The 15,919-nt window shown below is 43.9% G+C and overlaps 1 protein-coding gene across 3 annotated transcripts in view; it reads left to right on the top strand.

The window, feature by feature from the left end:
* Nucleotides 1-15,919, top strand: part of Polr3b (RNA polymerase III subunit B) — a 109,260-nt gene that overhangs the window by 64,726 nt on the left and 28,615 nt on the right. For all 3 annotated transcript variants that reach the window (XM_055627876.1, XM_055627875.1, XM_055627877.1), the window contains 4 exons: nucleotides 706-915; nucleotides 3,176-3,334; nucleotides 4,725-4,842; nucleotides 7,363-7,505. In XM_055627876.1, the coding sequence (XP_055483851.1) occupies nucleotides 706-915; nucleotides 3,176-3,334; nucleotides 4,725-4,842; nucleotides 7,363-7,505 (630 nt within the window). The remainder of the gene's footprint in view (nucleotides 1-705; nucleotides 916-3,175; nucleotides 3,335-4,724; nucleotides 4,843-7,362; nucleotides 7,506-15,919) is intronic.

Here is a 15,919-nt window from a genome sequence, read left to right as displayed (position 1 = left end):
CTGTATCCTCGCTCCTCACCCCAGCTAGGCTGTATGTATCCTCGCTCCTCACCCCAGCTAGGCTCACTTTGTTAGGAGAGGAGACCTGGCCTTTACTCAAGTGCTCCTGGTGTTTGGTATGGGTAGATGGTTTTTGCTGCTTCATCAATAAAAATTTAGCAGATCTACTCTTCTCTGCCTTCACTTGAATTCTTCTTTCTTCATTCCATTCCTTCTTTTCTTCCCTTTCTTTTACATTTAAAACTTTTGCTGTTGTTAATTTATGTATTCCCATTGTGCAAGCTCCTGCATGTGAAAACCCAATATTGTTTTCACATCATCTTAACAGAACCGAGTAGGTTTGTGGATTTAATTGTAAAATGAACCAGTAATAACTAAAATTGTGCAAATAGGATAAATTGCATTTACCAAGTCCAAAAAATTGAAATTATTTAGATTTTTATTATTTTGATTGTCTTCTTTCTGGGATTTTAAATATTAGTAACTTTTCTCACTAATATTTAAAAACCTCAGGAAAAAAATAATCATAGTAATGAGGTTGTTTTAGAAATCAATAGCTTCTGTATGGGCATTTGAAATGTTTAACCTGAGATTTTTTTTTTTTTTTCATTTCAGTTTAGCAAATTTAATGTATTTAAATTAATTGCTACCTGATTATTCTGCAGGATGTAATGGTTGGTTTTGTTTTCTCCAATAACAATCAAGGTACCATTGGATACAACCAGCGAAACAGAATTGATACACTTATGTATCTACTAGCATATCCACAAAAACCCATGGTTAAAACAAAAACAATTGAGCTAATAGATTTTGAGAAGTTGCCAGCTGGACAGAATGCAACGGTTGCTGTGATGAGTTACAGTGGCTATGATATTGAAGATGCTCTTGTTTTGAACAAGGCCTCTCTGGACAGGGGTAAGTCAATTCTCAGAGCTTTAACACCAGAAGTACTTTTTTGCAAAGTTAGATATAGTGATGATTATAAACGTTACTTGGTGTCAGAATGCAGTTTAAGTTTCAAATGATTTGAACTTTATACACAAAGTGAAGCTGATATATATTTTTTATTTAAATTGAGAATTTCATATATCAGTATTATATCATTCCCACCCCTCTTCCTCCCTCTTTCATTACCCCATCCAAATTTATAATTTCTTTATTGTTTTGTGTGTGTGCGCACACACACACACGTACATAGGTAAAATGTCTGAGTGCATTTAGTGTTGCTTATGTGTTTAGGGATGACCACTTGGGATTGACTAACCTCTCAGGGAGCTTACTGTTAAGAAGACTGATTTTCCCTCTCTCAGCTGTTGATTGCCTGTAGCTCTCCATCTAGGGGCTCTAGGGGTAGAAACTTGCACGTTGCCCCGTCTACCTTGGCATATCAATTAGTGCTGTTGTTGTGCAGCTCTTGCTTAGGCAGCCATTTTGTCATGGTCTCCTGTGTGCAGGGCACTGCCATGTCTAGAAAATTGTAAGACCTGTTACACTTTTGTGTTGGTTTTGTTTGCTTGCTTTGTTTTAAATGACTGACATTTAAATAATTATTAAATGTTTAACTTCAGGATCCCTATTACTTCATTGTATTGGTAACTTGAACATTTCTCGAAGAGAAAAATAAATTTGGGGTTTTGTTGTTGTTGTTGTCTTAATATCTCTTATAATACATGCAGCAGTAAACGTGTTGAGAGCAGGTGGAAAGGCTATTTGCAGCTCATCTGCACAGTCTATGATACGTTTGTTAGCCAAATGTCAAAAGCAAGGAATGTACAAAGACACAAACCTTATCTTGTGGTTGTTGTGGGTTTTGTTCTTCTTCACTCTGGTAGCATTTACTTCCACAGGTCAGCACTGTATGACCTAGCCAGCACCACCTGGTCGGCAGGCTGACTTCTCTATTCAGTCTTGAGCTCCTTCCCTCGCTGGCATGCCCACGATTTCTCCCCTTCCCTCTCTCTAGTTGCTAGGCAGCCATAATAGTACTCCTAGACATGTGTCATTGGCATTAATGTTGGCTGCACTGAATTTATGCCCCCTTTTTCTCAAATGACAACAGCCATGCTTTAAAACTAGATATTTTCCTTTCTGATTAACTGGTAACATTGATGTGGCAATCTGAAGACTTTGTGATGTCTATCAGAAACACAATTTAATGACCAGAGTTTACCTCCCTTCCCCCACTAGCTTTTAAGCTTCCACATATAAATAAAATGTCCATTTGCACTTAGAAGAAACTATGGGGTGAATTTTTTTTCAGTTTGGATTCACATGCACTGCTGCATGTTACTGTTAATGGCTGTTGTATCACAGCTTCGGATCATGTAATATTTGCAGAGCAGCTGGCTCTCTGGGCACGTTTACTGTGGCACCACAGGTCATGGGGAGCTGTGATGACGAACAGTGCATAAAGACTCACAAATTACTCTATATACCTTACTTTTTTTCTTCATAGTCACCCTCACATTTAAAAGAAAAGGGGGTAGGGAACAGATGTGTTTCCTTTCCTGGAGAAATAAATATTATTTGCTGGCTTGCTTAGGTCTAACCAATTGTAAATGCCAGAATCAAAGAGAGGAAGACCTTTCAGGGAAGCTTAGCAGAAATTATACACAGAGAGTTTGTGCGCTGAGCAGCCTGGCCTGGACTTTGGTGGACTTGGTCTGTTTCAGGTGGGCTGCCAACTTTGCGGGTGACTGCATTTGTTTAATTTTTTGGCGCTCATGCAGAATGCCTGTAAAAGAAGGGGATAGCAAAGGTGGTTTCTAAGGTCCTTTGAAATGCTGATATTTTGTGGCTTTATGTTACCTGTGTTTTTCAACATGACATAATGGATTGCATGCTGGAAAGTGGACATAAAAACTGGGTTTATATAAACAGTTGGCAGAGGAGTGTGAGTATGTTTTGGATTGTTACTTATTTTTTGTTTATTTGTTTTTTTCTTTTCTTTCTTTCTCTTTCTCTCTTTCTTTCTTTCTTTTTTTTTTTTTTTTCTTTTTTTTTTTTTTTTGCCAGTTTCAGATTTACCAGTGGTAAAATAGTTTAGTTTGCAGGTTGGTTTTTCTTTTTGTTCTTGGAAATGTGAGGTGAAGTGGCTTATTGAATACCACAAATTCATGTTTTGCCTTAGTTTCGGATTACAGCAGATTCTGACCCATTTGGGATTTCATTTCAGGTTTTGGGCGTTGTCTTGTATATAAAAATGCTAAGTGCACATTGAAACGATACACCAATCAGACTTTTGATAAGGTGATGGGTCCTATGTTAGATGCTGCTACCAGAAAACCCATCTGGCGACATGAAATTTTAGATGCGGATGGCATTTGTTCTCCAGGTAAAAACCTTTCAGTACAAACTTTTTGAAGTTGTGGGAGTTATTTAACAGTATTTCTGAATTGTTGGCAAACAGGACAGAAAGAACCAGTGTGTAATACTTCTGTCTAGATTCAGCTGGTATGGTAATTTTAGATGAGTTTCCTTCCTATCTATTTTTCTATGCTTCATGTATGTTTTCCCATAGCAAAGATGTATTCTAGGCATAAGCTTAAATTACAGAAAAGCCAAACTGGAAACTGTGTTTTGAATAATGTCTTGAGTCTGCATCTATGCTGGTATTTCTTAATTTATACATTTTGGTTATAGTCTGATTTGGACTATTCTTTTCCTAAAAGAAATTACTTCATTATAATTACAAATGTGTAATGAATTTCTTCGTAGCCTGGGGTCTACAGGCTAGTGTAGAAGGCTGATATTGATCATCAGGTCACACACAAGCATGCCAGATTACATCTAGTGTAAGAAACCATAAAGATAAGTGTGAGAACATTGTATGGCAAGAGGATTTGCCCTAGTATGGAAGATCTACACAGCCTTTGTAAGGAAATAAACCGAAATCTGTGTGTGGATAAGAGGTGTCTGCTAAAGAGGGTTAGAAGAACAGCACCAAAAGCTATGAGAGTGTCTAGGAGTTTGATAGCCTCAGCTGTCTGAAAGGAAAACAGCATATTTCAAGGACCAGCTGAAAATTCTGTTGTCAGACCAGTCACTTTCCATACAACCTAGTCATAGTTGGGCACTGGGTGGGCAGTGCTGTAGATAGCTCTGATTCCCCGAAGCCACATAGTGTGTAAGTCCCCTTTAGTGTGTCTGTCTACCTTTGTTTCCTTGGAAATTTTTGTGAAGTGTTAGCACTGATCACTGTGACCGTGAATATGAGCATGAGGATGGTTATTTAAGTCACTGGTCCTTAAATTGAAATAGAAGCAAAAACCCATAGGGTTTTTATTTTTCTTCCTTTCTAAGGTAAGTTGTTGGTGATTTGGTAAAGTCTACAAATAACTAGTGTTCTTAATCTGTTCTGATACCCTAAGAAATACATGAATTTGCTGTAGCCTGGGATGGTGCCTGCCTTGTTTACAGTCTCTTAAGTCAGCCTCTTGTTGACTGAGGTGGAGTTTCACTTGGTGGATAGTCCTAAGTCAGTTCCTCGGTAATCACATTGTGATTTCCATCAGTTTTTTTTTTTTTTTTTTTCTTTCTTCTTACACAATAACCTCTAAAGCCTGTGGAACTTCACTTCCCACTGGGATGGCCTGTTTCTTTCTTACATGTCTGGACTTGATAAACCGCGACTGCCCGTTGTTCCCTGCCCAGCAGACTTTGCATTCTGCACAGATGACAATGATCTGTTTTTACTCTTTTTTTTTTTTTTTTTTTTTCTGTAGGTGAGAAAGTAGAGAACAAACAAGTGCTTGTAAACAAGTCCATGCCCACAGTGACCCAGATTCCTCTGGAAGGAAGCAATGTGCCTCAGCAACCACAGTACAAAGACGTGCCCATCACGTGCGTATCGCTCGCCTTGATAAGACATAGAGACATCTGGAAAAAGAGTGGATGGGGAATTATATGTTATGTATGATTATGTATCATGTAGTTTACCATCTCTAGTTCTATAATGTATGTAGACGCAATGTATCATATAGTTATACAGTCTTTATAAATTGAAGAACTGGAAACAGCAATTTTGGATACCTTCTTTTACAAGAAAATAGTATGTCATAGAAGAGAAACTGAAGTGTGGAATCATACAGCTCATATAACCTGGTAAGAGGAATGGGCCAAATAGACAGGAGTTCCACATAGAAGAAACAGCAGGGTCACTAGGAATAAAAGGCCCAGGTTTGGAGGATCATTGTAGTTTGCTATTGCTAACATATGGCAGAGTTTGGAATTCATTCTGCAGAGAGTGGCACAACCAGTTTCATATTATAGAAAGCAAACAAACAAACAAAACACTGGCCACATCATAACATCACCGATGTACTATAATGGACCAGTTTCTAGATTAGTTGTTATATGTTATCTTACCTGCTGTGCTAAATGCAGCAGTGTGAGAGAGCCAAGAACTTGTTCGTGAGCGAGCAGACAGCTCACTTGGGAATGGGTCCGTGGTACCAAGTCCCACCAACAAAATTCATTTGAAGTTACGTGTATGGGATGGCTCCCTTCTGTCTCCCCTAAAGGAGGCAGATGTTCCAAGACACATCTTTCCTTCTGCTGGCACTTTCATGTCTTTTCTGTGTCACCTGTTCCTGCTTTTCTGCCTCACTCCCAAATTCCTCTCTCTATCCCACTGAAACAGCTTTGGAGAAGCTGTGTTCTTTTCAGTCAAGGAGTGTTTTTTGAGCACTGACACTGCCCCAGGAGGTATTCTAGTTACAGAAGATGGCAGTGAATCAGCCAGTCCTATCCCTGCCCCATGGAGCTCACAGCCTAGTCCAGGAAGAGGGGATAAATAAAAAAGGAAACCCAGAGTTGGGCAGATTTGCCAAAGTCAGTGGCAAAATCTATTTAGACTTGTGTTATTCTCCCTGTACCCCTAGTGTGTGATACATCTTTCCTGAACATTTGATAGCACTGAAAGGCCCTTCCCCTTGATTGTATTTTTAGCACTGCTTTCACATCACCCTCCTACTGTTGGAGTTTCTTACTTACAGCCTTCCCTCTCCTGTGGCCTGCTGGAGCCCTTGTCCTAGCTAGTAATGCTTTCCCTTTCTGGATGTGTTTTTCTACTTGGAGAAACCTGATCCTCACTCCCTTGCTCTTTACTGATGTGCCCAGGACATCTGCCTGTGGCTGGCTCCTGTAGCACCAGAGCTAAACAGCCTTCCTCCCCAGCCCCAAACTGCCTTCTAATCTTTTTTGGTGGTGATAGGCACCACAACCTACCTAGGCAGCACAAACCGTGTACCTGCATTTCAGCCACCTCAGTGCTAGTTCAGTAATTCCTGTTGTAGCTTCTGTCACATGCAGCACTCACAGACACACACATGCACACACACAGGCACACATGCACTCACTCACATACACACACTCCCACATGCACACTCAAACACTTGTGCGCACACACAGGCACACACACACTCCTGAGGTGGTTGAGGTCTACTCTGCCTGGCCTGTTACTGTATTTAGTCACCCCTCCCGCTTCGTTCTGTATGTTAACTTGAGTAGCCAAGTGATTCTTTTTCTGAATTTCTTATTCAGCTGTGTGAGACTCTCTTGAGAAAATAGAGTAAGATTCTGAACGACAGGGTCATCTAAGGGGAAGGTTCTCTTGCATGCCTCTTGGCATTATGTACATATCAACCCATGTTTCTAGGGAATTGTCTCTTCTAAACATACCATCTACTTTTGGGCCACCCGCATTGGCTCAGGCTGCTTCCTCTGCTTGAGCAGTCTCACCTCCAGGGTCACCTCTGTGTGTTTGACAGCCCGCTTTTCTCTGCACCATTGTCATCCTAGGCCCTAGCAGGATAGGTTCCTAGGTGTCCCATACCATGGTTTGAGCTTCCCTCTTTCTTACTAGAACCAAGCTCCTTTTGCACAGGAACTCTACCCTTTAATGGCTGTATGTCAGAGCCTCCAGAGATCTGACTCTTGGTAGACTCATAATGTCTATTGTATAAAAAGTACATGATTCAAGATGTGTGTAGAACAGCAATAACATAAAATGGTCTTTAGGTTAAAGGACTGTTGCACCCAAAGCTGAGCTGAGCCTGATAATCTCTCGAAGCTCAGCTCTCTTACACTAACCGTGTGAGTTCTCGAAGCATCTGTTAACGCTAACCATACTAAAGGAACAACTATAAGATTGTTATATCTATCTCATAGTAAATGTATAAGACTATAAAAAAAGAGACTTGTAAATTTAAATTTAATGCTGAAAATGAATATATTTTCAGAGCATGAGAAGAGAATATCAGAATATTTTGTGGTGGGTGGGACTGAAGACAGTGTGTAATAAGGTAACAGACTGACATAGGGCAGTGGGATGCTGTTTTAGCTACTGTGTCTTCACATTAGGTACAAAGGTGCAACAGACTCCTACATTGAGAAGGTGATGATCTCTTCCAATGCTGAGGATGCTTTCCTCATCAAAATGCTCTTGAGACAGACACGACGTCCAGAGATTGGAGACAAATTCAGCAGTCGTCATGGGCAAAAAGGTAAGCATAACACCAAATGTTTCGTCTTCTCTCACATTCACCTGTTAGTGTTTTGTTTTGTTTTGTTTTGTTTTGTTTTTTGAGACAAGGTTTTGAAATACCCAGATTTCGAGTCTCCAAATGACCAACAGGCTTTGAGTCCGATGTAAAACATATAAGGGTCTTTATTACAAAATCGAGCTGGATGGATGCCCTTCACAAGAACAAAGGGGCAAGCGACCCCCAACTCCAGGAGAACAGGGTTGTTTTTTTTTTTTTAACTTGTATTAATTATACTTTATTCACTTTGTATCCCCCCATAAGTCCCTCCCCCCCTCCCAATCCTACCCTCCCTACCCCTTCTTCATGCATGCCCTTCCCCAAGTCCACTGATAGGGGAGGTCCTCCTCTCCTTCCTTCTGATCTTAGTCTATCAGATCTCTTCAGGAGTGGCTGCATTGTCATCTTCTGTGGCCTGGTAAGGCTCAGGGGGAGGTGATCAAAGAGCAGGCCAATCAGATTATGTCAGAGGCAGTCCCTCTTCCCATTACTATGTAACCCACTTAGACACTAAACTGCCATGGTCTACATCTATACAGGGGTTCTAGGTTATCTCCATGCATGGTACTTGATTGGAGTATGAGTCTCTGGGAAGACCCCTGTGTTCAAATTTTCTGGTTCTGTTGCTCTCCTTGTGGAGTTCCTGTCCTCTCCAGATCTTACTATTTCCCACTTCTTACCTAAGATTCCATGCACTCTGCCCAACAGTTGGAGAACAGGGTTTTTAAGGGGACGAAACACAAGAAGGGGGACTGCTGCTGGACCCCTGCTCTGAAAGGACTGTAATCTGGTGATTTTGCTCCAGTCCCAGGAATTAACTCTTAAGTTTTTGAACCTCTCATTTCCCCTTTTTCAAGAGGAAAATTTCTCGAATCTTCTAGATGTGCCCGAGTCATTTAACTTGGTGTTGGGGGGGCCTTTAATATCATTTTTAGCTGCCAGGTAGGATCAGGGGTGGAGGATCTCGTCTTCTATAGTTGCTTCAATGCTGACCATGGGGCCATTGCCATTGGGGCAGTCCTGTGTAGTCTGAAGCTCCCGGTATCAGTCTAAGATGAATCCTACTGAGTCCATCAACTTACATGGGTGTCGCAGGTGGCTCTCTGGAGAATAAACCTGTCAGACTAGACACAGACTAGGAATAGAGTTATTATTTTGAAGGGAGGGGGAATTTATGAGTTGGTGTTTTCAGTCGTGGCCAGGTGTTGGTACTGTGAGTGGAGCACCATTAGCTGGATAGTCCCCAGTCTCTGCCTAATGTAGGCCATTAACTGGTTCAGCAAACATGGCACAATAGTAAGTAGTAATATTATGACTGTGAGAGGGCCTAAGAGAGTAGATAGCAAAGTTGTCCACCATGGAGATGTGTGAACCAAGATTCAAACCATCCTGACTTGGCCTTTCTCTCCTTATGCCTCTGTTCTAAACCTTCCCTGACTTTTGCCAGTGACTCTCTTATCATACCTGACTTAATTGACATAGAAGCAACATTCTTCCTTGAGCGCTGCACATAGCCCTCCTTGTTGCAGAAACACCAAGTCAAGTCCTCTCCTATTTTGGAGGACAACCTCTACCAAGGATTCAACGCTCTGTTCAAGGTCTGCAATTGAGTCCTCCAGTCTTTGGATGTCTGTGTCTATAGATTTTCTCAGGTGTCCGTAATGCTTATCCTTGAGGACCAAGGAAGTAATACCTGTTTCTGCTTCTGCTGCTCCCAGCAATACCACTAGAGTGATAGCTGTAGCCGTTATGGGTTTCCTCTTATTTCATACATGATTCTGGTACAGTCGATTAAGGGCTGTAAAGAACTCTTCATTGTTATGGTAGATTAGTTGGGGAACCAACTGAACAGTAAGAATCTTGAGAGCAGCTTGCCGTAGGTGCAGGGGGTTAAGCCAGAGGAACTAGCCCACCAAGCATTATTGGGAGGTACCAAATATTGATCCTTCCCACCCCTAAGAGTTAAGGTCTGGTTGCAGAGGTTTTGATGGGTGTCTGGGACTGTCCCCACGCAAGTCCCTCTTCCTGAACTACCTGGAGAGTAAATCTGGCCTGAGGGGGTGGTTGCCACCTTTAGGTGGTCATACCTGTAGCAAGGCTGTAGTTATTAGTGATTGCCACAGTCTCATAAAACAGGGGCCGTGAGTTATAACATAACCAACAGGACTTAATGAGGTCTGGGCGAGTCCCCTTTAGGGCTACATAAGTGTTTAGCATTAATTCCCAGAGAGGGTCAGACTGGGGTTCCTGGGGAGGCCTCATAATTTGGTTAATTTTGGGGGCAGGAGCAACTGGAGGTTTGGGGGTCCTTGTTTTCTGGGGAGCCTTGGTAGTAATCGGACTTAAGGGGTTAGGTGCAATAGTCCTTGGTGCAATATCAAAAAGGAGGAACCTGAAGTGTATTATTCCCCTATGCCTTTCTGTCTTCCATTGTCGCAGCCCAAAGTTTTTCCCTGCAGCCAATTGGGATAGCTTTTTCCCTCTTTGGTGAAGGAAAGCAATAGCTGATTACAGGGTTGGGTTATAGGGCGTCGAGGCAAATCACTGTTAATTGCATATGGTCAGTTATCATATTTGGGGTCCCTAGTGAACTAGAAAAGTCCAGATGAAATTGGTTTCCAACTGGTAGAATATTCCTCGCAACCCAATTTTGCACAATATAAGTCGGCTGAGGTTCCACAATATTCCCACCGCCATGGAGAATCAGCGGGGGAGGGACACATATAAAAGTGTCCCTTTACTTCCTAAGCAAAGTACCTTTCACGGGATCCTGTAGGCATGGCGAGTGCCAGATTGAACCTCAGTTCAGGAAACCATGGCTTGGGAGGAGCTGCCCGGGAGGCTGTGGCTAAGACATTACCATATTCATCCCACAGAACCCAGGTATTGTTGACAGGGACATGTTAGCAGGCTTTGGATGGCTTGACACGTCGGGGGGTGTCTGGGTTGCGGTGTGCTTTCCATTCTTGGGCAGCAGGATTCAGGGAGTCTTCTTGGGTTGAGAATGGGTTGGCCGGCCTACTGTGCGAGCAGGGAATCCAAGCTGCAATTCCGTCGACTTTGCTGGCAGTCAAGGTCGTGAGCAGGACAATGTATGGTCCTTCCACCTGGGCTCCAGTGTGCTTTGTCGAAACCGCTTCACGTAGACCCAATCTCCAGGCTGGAACTTGTGGGGTTCTGGGACCGGGCCTGCCTCATAGAGTGCACGCAGTTTAGGCCAAACATGTTTATGAGTCCATTGGGTAGCTCTTATATGGAAGATCAAGTCTCCTTCATCTATCTCAGCATCAGGTTTAAGATTAGGTACAATGGGGGCTGGTATTCCATACATAATCTCAAAAGGAGTCAGTCCCAATTGATACCACCAGTCTCCAAGGTCAATTTAGTTAAGGTCTCTTTTAATGTCCTATTCATTCTCTCTACCTGATCTGAACTTTGGGGTCTGTAAGCACAGTGTAACTTCCAATCTGCCCCAATACATTTTGCTACACTCTGACTTACCTTTAAGCCAGCCCATTATCTGACCCTATCAGATGGGGGAAGCCATACCTGGATAGAATATCTTCCAATAATTTTTTTGCTACTATCTGAGCGGTCTTGTCCTTGGTGGGGAAGGCCTCAGTCCATCCTGAAAAGATGTCCACGAAAACACTGGTAGATATTTATACCCATATCTTCCAGGCTTGATCTCTGTAAAATCAACCTCCCAGTAGGCTCCAGGTCTCTTACCTCTAAAGCGTGATCCCAGGTGTTGCGGTCTGTTCATGGCGTTGGTCAGCTGGCAGGCTTTACAATTAGCAACACTATCGTCAATGGTCTTACACATGTCTTTAAAAGTTACTTTGGATTGTCTCACAGCACCTGCCATTCTCTTGGATCCCATGTGAGTGACTCTGTGGATTTTTCTGAGAATGACTCTAGCTAAGGAGTTGGGTAAGATTAACTTACCGTCAGCTGAGTGCCACCAACCATTTAAATATTGACTCATGGGTTGGTTTTGTGCCCATTTTATTTTTTCTTTAGTGTGTTGGGGTCCCTCTGGCAAAGTTGGGTTAGGTGGCTCTGGCAACATCATTGCTAGGATGGTGGCTTCTGCTTCTCGCAAGGCAATATCCTTAGCCGCCTTATCAGCCCAATTGTTGCCTCTGGCTACTTTGGTGGTTCCTTTTTGGTGTCCAGGGCAATGAATAATAGCCAGCTTTTGGGGAAGCCATAGGGCTTCAAGGAGTTGTAAATTTTCTTTATTTTTAATAGTTTTTCCTACAGCTGTCAAGAGCCCTCTTTCTTGGTACATGGCTCCATGCACATGGGCAGTGGCAAATGCATACCTACTGTCCGTATAAATATTGACAGCTAGTCCTTTGCCCAGTGTAAGGGCTTGGGTTAAAGCGATTAATTCAGCCTTTTGAGCAGAAGTCCCAGGGGAAGGGATTGAGCCCAAATTACCTCAGTCTCGGTGGTCACTGCTGCACCTGCTCTCCTTTGACCCTCATGGATGAAGCTGTTCCCATCTGTGAACCAAGTGTGCTCAGCATTTGCCAGTGGGGCATCCATCCTTCAGGTCAGGTTGGGTGCTGTGTACCTGAGTCAAGATCTCACAGTGATGCAGTGGCTGCTCCAGTTCTGGATCTGGTAGGAGAGTCGCTGGATTTAAGGAGGCAGGGGGCTGGAAAACAACCCAACCATTGATCAGGTGGCTGTTTGAGTACTCCCTCTATGGCATGGGGAGTGGTCACCATCAGATTCTGGCCCAATGTCAGCTTATCGACATCCTTGACCAGTAGTGTCGTTGCTGCGATAATGCACAGACAAGGGGGCCATCCAGCCGCTACTGGGTCTAACTTTTTGGACAGGTATGCCACCGGACGTCTCTAAGGCCCCAATGTCTGAGTCAAGACTCCTTTGGCAACCTCTTTCCATTCATCCACAAACAGGTAAAAAGGCTTAGTGATATCTGGCAATCCCAAAGCTGGTGCTGACAGTAGGGCCTGCTTCAACTGGTCAAAACCTGATGCTGTTCTGAAGTCCAATTAAAAATTTCAGTCTCTTTTGTGACTTTATAAAGGGGCTTAGCTATTTCTGCAAAACCTGGGATCCAGATTCTGCAAAATCCCGCCGACCCTAGGAACTCTCTTACCTGGAGGTGACTGTTTAGGACTAGAATGCTGAGAATAGTCTCTTTTCTGGCTTTGGCGAGCCAGCGTTTTCCTCCTTTCAGGATATAGCCAAGGTAGGTTACTTCAGTTCTGCAGCACTGTGCCTTTTTGGCTGAGGCTCAGTATCCTAGATCTCCCAGGATTTGTAGAAGCCCCCAGGTACCTTCCAGGCAGCTTGCCTGGTCCTTGGCTGCCACCAAGAGGTCATCTACATACTGGAGAAGGGTAACTCTGGGTTGTTAACCCGATACTCACCCAAGTCCTCATGCAGGGCCTCGTCGAAGATGGTGGGTGAATTCTAAAATCTCTGAGGTAGGCGCATCCAAGTCAACTGTCGGTTGATGCCTGCCTCTGGGTCTTGCCATTCAAAAGCAAAGTATTCTTGGCTTTTAGGTGCCAAGGGGAGGCTAAAGAGAGCGTCCTTCAGATCAAGGACAGTGCACCAGTCTCTTTCAGGTGGTAGAGAACTCAGCAACATGCATGGGTTAGGTACAGTGGGGTGAATATCTATCACCCGCTGATTGACTTCCCTTAGATCTTGGACCAGCCAATAATCATTCAAGTTAGGCTTTTTGATGGCAGTAGGGGGGTATTCCAGGCAGACTGGCAAGGCCTGAGGATCCCGAGACTGAGTAGTTTACGGATATGAGGAGTTATTTCCTTCTTTGCCTCCAGAGACATTGGGTACTGTCACACCTGGGTGGGATCTCCTCCTGACTTGAGTCCCAAACACAGGTGGCTGGTGTTTAGCTAGTCCCATTCCCCCTGTTTCTGCCCAAACCTGAGGAAATTCCTCCGGCCAACGATCCAGATTTTTCTCATGACCAAGGGGCTGTTGGTACAATTTGTATTCACATTCTGAGGCCAGGTTGACTGTTAGGACTTGGATAGCCTTCCCTTTAGTATCTAGTAATTGGGCTCCTTCTACCCAAAATGTATCTGGGCCCTCATTTTGGTCAATAGATCCCTCCCCAAAAGTGGGTAAGGGCATTCTGGGATGACCATGAATGAATGGGTTACCTGTCCCATTCCCAAGTCCAAGTTCTTCAGGTAGTCCATGAATATTGTTTAATGCCAGTGGCCCCTTGAGCCCATGATTTCTTTGAAGATAGTGGACCCCTGGCCTTCAGGAGCACTGAATGTTGGGCTCCAGTATCTTCCAGAAAGTCCAAGGGTTTCCCCTCCACCTTTACGGTTACCGTGGGTTCGGGGAGGGGATCTGAACCCCGACCCCCTCAGTTTTCCTCCTCCTCCATGAGTATAACCTTAGTTTGTGGGTTTTTCTTGGGACAATCTTTTGTCCAGTGTCCCTCTTCTTTACAATAGGCACATTAGTTCTTACCTAATGGTAGTCTGTTGTGTCCCTCTGGCTCCCTTCTTCCCGCTGCTTGCTGGAATAGTTGTCTTTTCTCTCTTGGATCAGAGGCAATGGCAGCCAGGAGTACTTTGGCGAAGTCCCTATTCTGCTTTTTCTCTGCCCTAATTTGCTTTGCTTCTGGACTTTCCCTATTGTTATACACCTTTTCCGCAATCTCTACTAAGTCCCATAGCGACTTTTCTCCTGTTTCTGTAACTTTTTCTTAATATCTGGTGCTGCCTGATTAATGAAAGCCAGGGCTACAGACGACTTCTGATCAGAATGCTGAGGGTCATAAGGAGTATATTGTCTATAAGCTTCTATAATCCTCTCTAGAAAGGCTGCTGGGCTTTCATTTTTCCTTATCTAACATCATAGACCTTGGCCAAATTAGTGGGCTGCCTTGCAGCCTCTTTGAGACCCACCAACAGAGACTGGTGATAGACAAGGAGGTGCCTCTTACTTTGAGCCATATTGTAATCCTAGGTAGGTCAGGTAAGAGGAAATCCAGCATCAGTATCAGTTGGGTTCTGAGTTGGAACACCTGTATCTCCCAGAACATTTTTCCAGGCTTCTAGGGGATACATTTCCATTCTTCTGTGGTGAAAAGAACCTGCAAAAGCTGTTGGCAGTCATCCCAAGTGGGCTGATGAGTAAAGAGCATAGTTTCAAAGAGATCAGTTAGGTCCCTCAGATTCTCAGAAAATTTAGCATTTTGGGTTCTCCAGTTTTAAAGGTCAGCTGTGGCAAACGGCCAATTGTGATGTGCTGGTTCCCCCATTTGTCTGCAGGTCCAGTGGCACGCAGAGGCAGAATCGTGGAAACTGCCTCCGGTTCCCTAAGCCGACTCCAGGTGCCCTGTGCCGGTCCCACTTGTAGGTCCGGGGCAGGCTGCAGAGGAGCTGCAGGCACCTGTGCCTGCCATCTGGGGCCAGTGCTGGTGGTCCCCGAGGAGGAGGAGGCCCGTAATCGAGGGAGGCTCTGTGGAGAGAAGATTGTTAGCAGGGGGGATAAAAGCTTTGATCCAGGGTGGGGGATTCATCATCAAATCCTTTCAGACCACTATATAAGGAACCTGGTCAGGGTGTCCCTGTGCCTTAAGAAATACTTGGTCTTCTATGGCCAGAATGGTGAGAAAATGGAAAGTACCTTCTGGTGGCCATTTGACATTAAAGCTCGGCAATTCCGAACTACAATAAGTAATCATTTTTTTTTTCTTCACATAAACGGAGAGATTGTGAGCTCTTGTTAACCTCTTTGAAGTGGATGAGAACCAAGTCAAGGGGGCGGGAAGTCATCTGTTCCATAATGTCCGTCACTGTCCAGTAAACACAAAGACTCACAAATACAAGGAACACAAAACAACAAGAAGACAAAAAAAAAAAAAAATGGATAAAATATCTCCCGAGTCTGGAGATGTAACCAGGCACTCAGCACCCACTCTTGACGGGAAAGGTGGAAATGGCAGGGGGAGTCAGAAATTCCTCCAGAACGGGCCTGGAGTCCTTCGGGGAGGTACTGTATCCACCCGAAAAGATTTCTCCTAGAGCAGACCTTCAGATTCCAGAGCACTCAGTGGCTCTGCACCAGTCCCAAAAACTGAGGACTTTCCACTCCAGCGACCTTCAGATTCCAGAGCACTCAGTGGCTCTGGACCAACCCCAAAACTGAGGAAGTTGGAAGACGCCTCTTCCACTTCAGCGACTGTGATTTTTAGATACATCTATCTTATCACCGTTAGCCGCTAATTACAGATTTCCCCAAGGCAGAACAGAATATAGGCTGGCACCAACACGCACAAAGACAGAGACAGAGACCGAGCCATAGACACTTACCGGTCAATATAAGATCCTCTGGATCAG

The sequence above is a fragment of the Psammomys obesus genome, unplaced genomic scaffold, assembly GCF_907164565.1.
Source record: "Psammomys obesus unplaced genomic scaffold, mPsaObe1.curated_primary_1811, whole genome shotgun sequence".
Lineage (NCBI taxonomy): Eukaryota > Metazoa > Chordata > Mammalia > Rodentia > Muridae > Psammomys > Psammomys obesus.
Note: the sequence above shows the minus strand (reverse complement) of the source record. Positions and strands in the feature narration are given on the sequence as shown.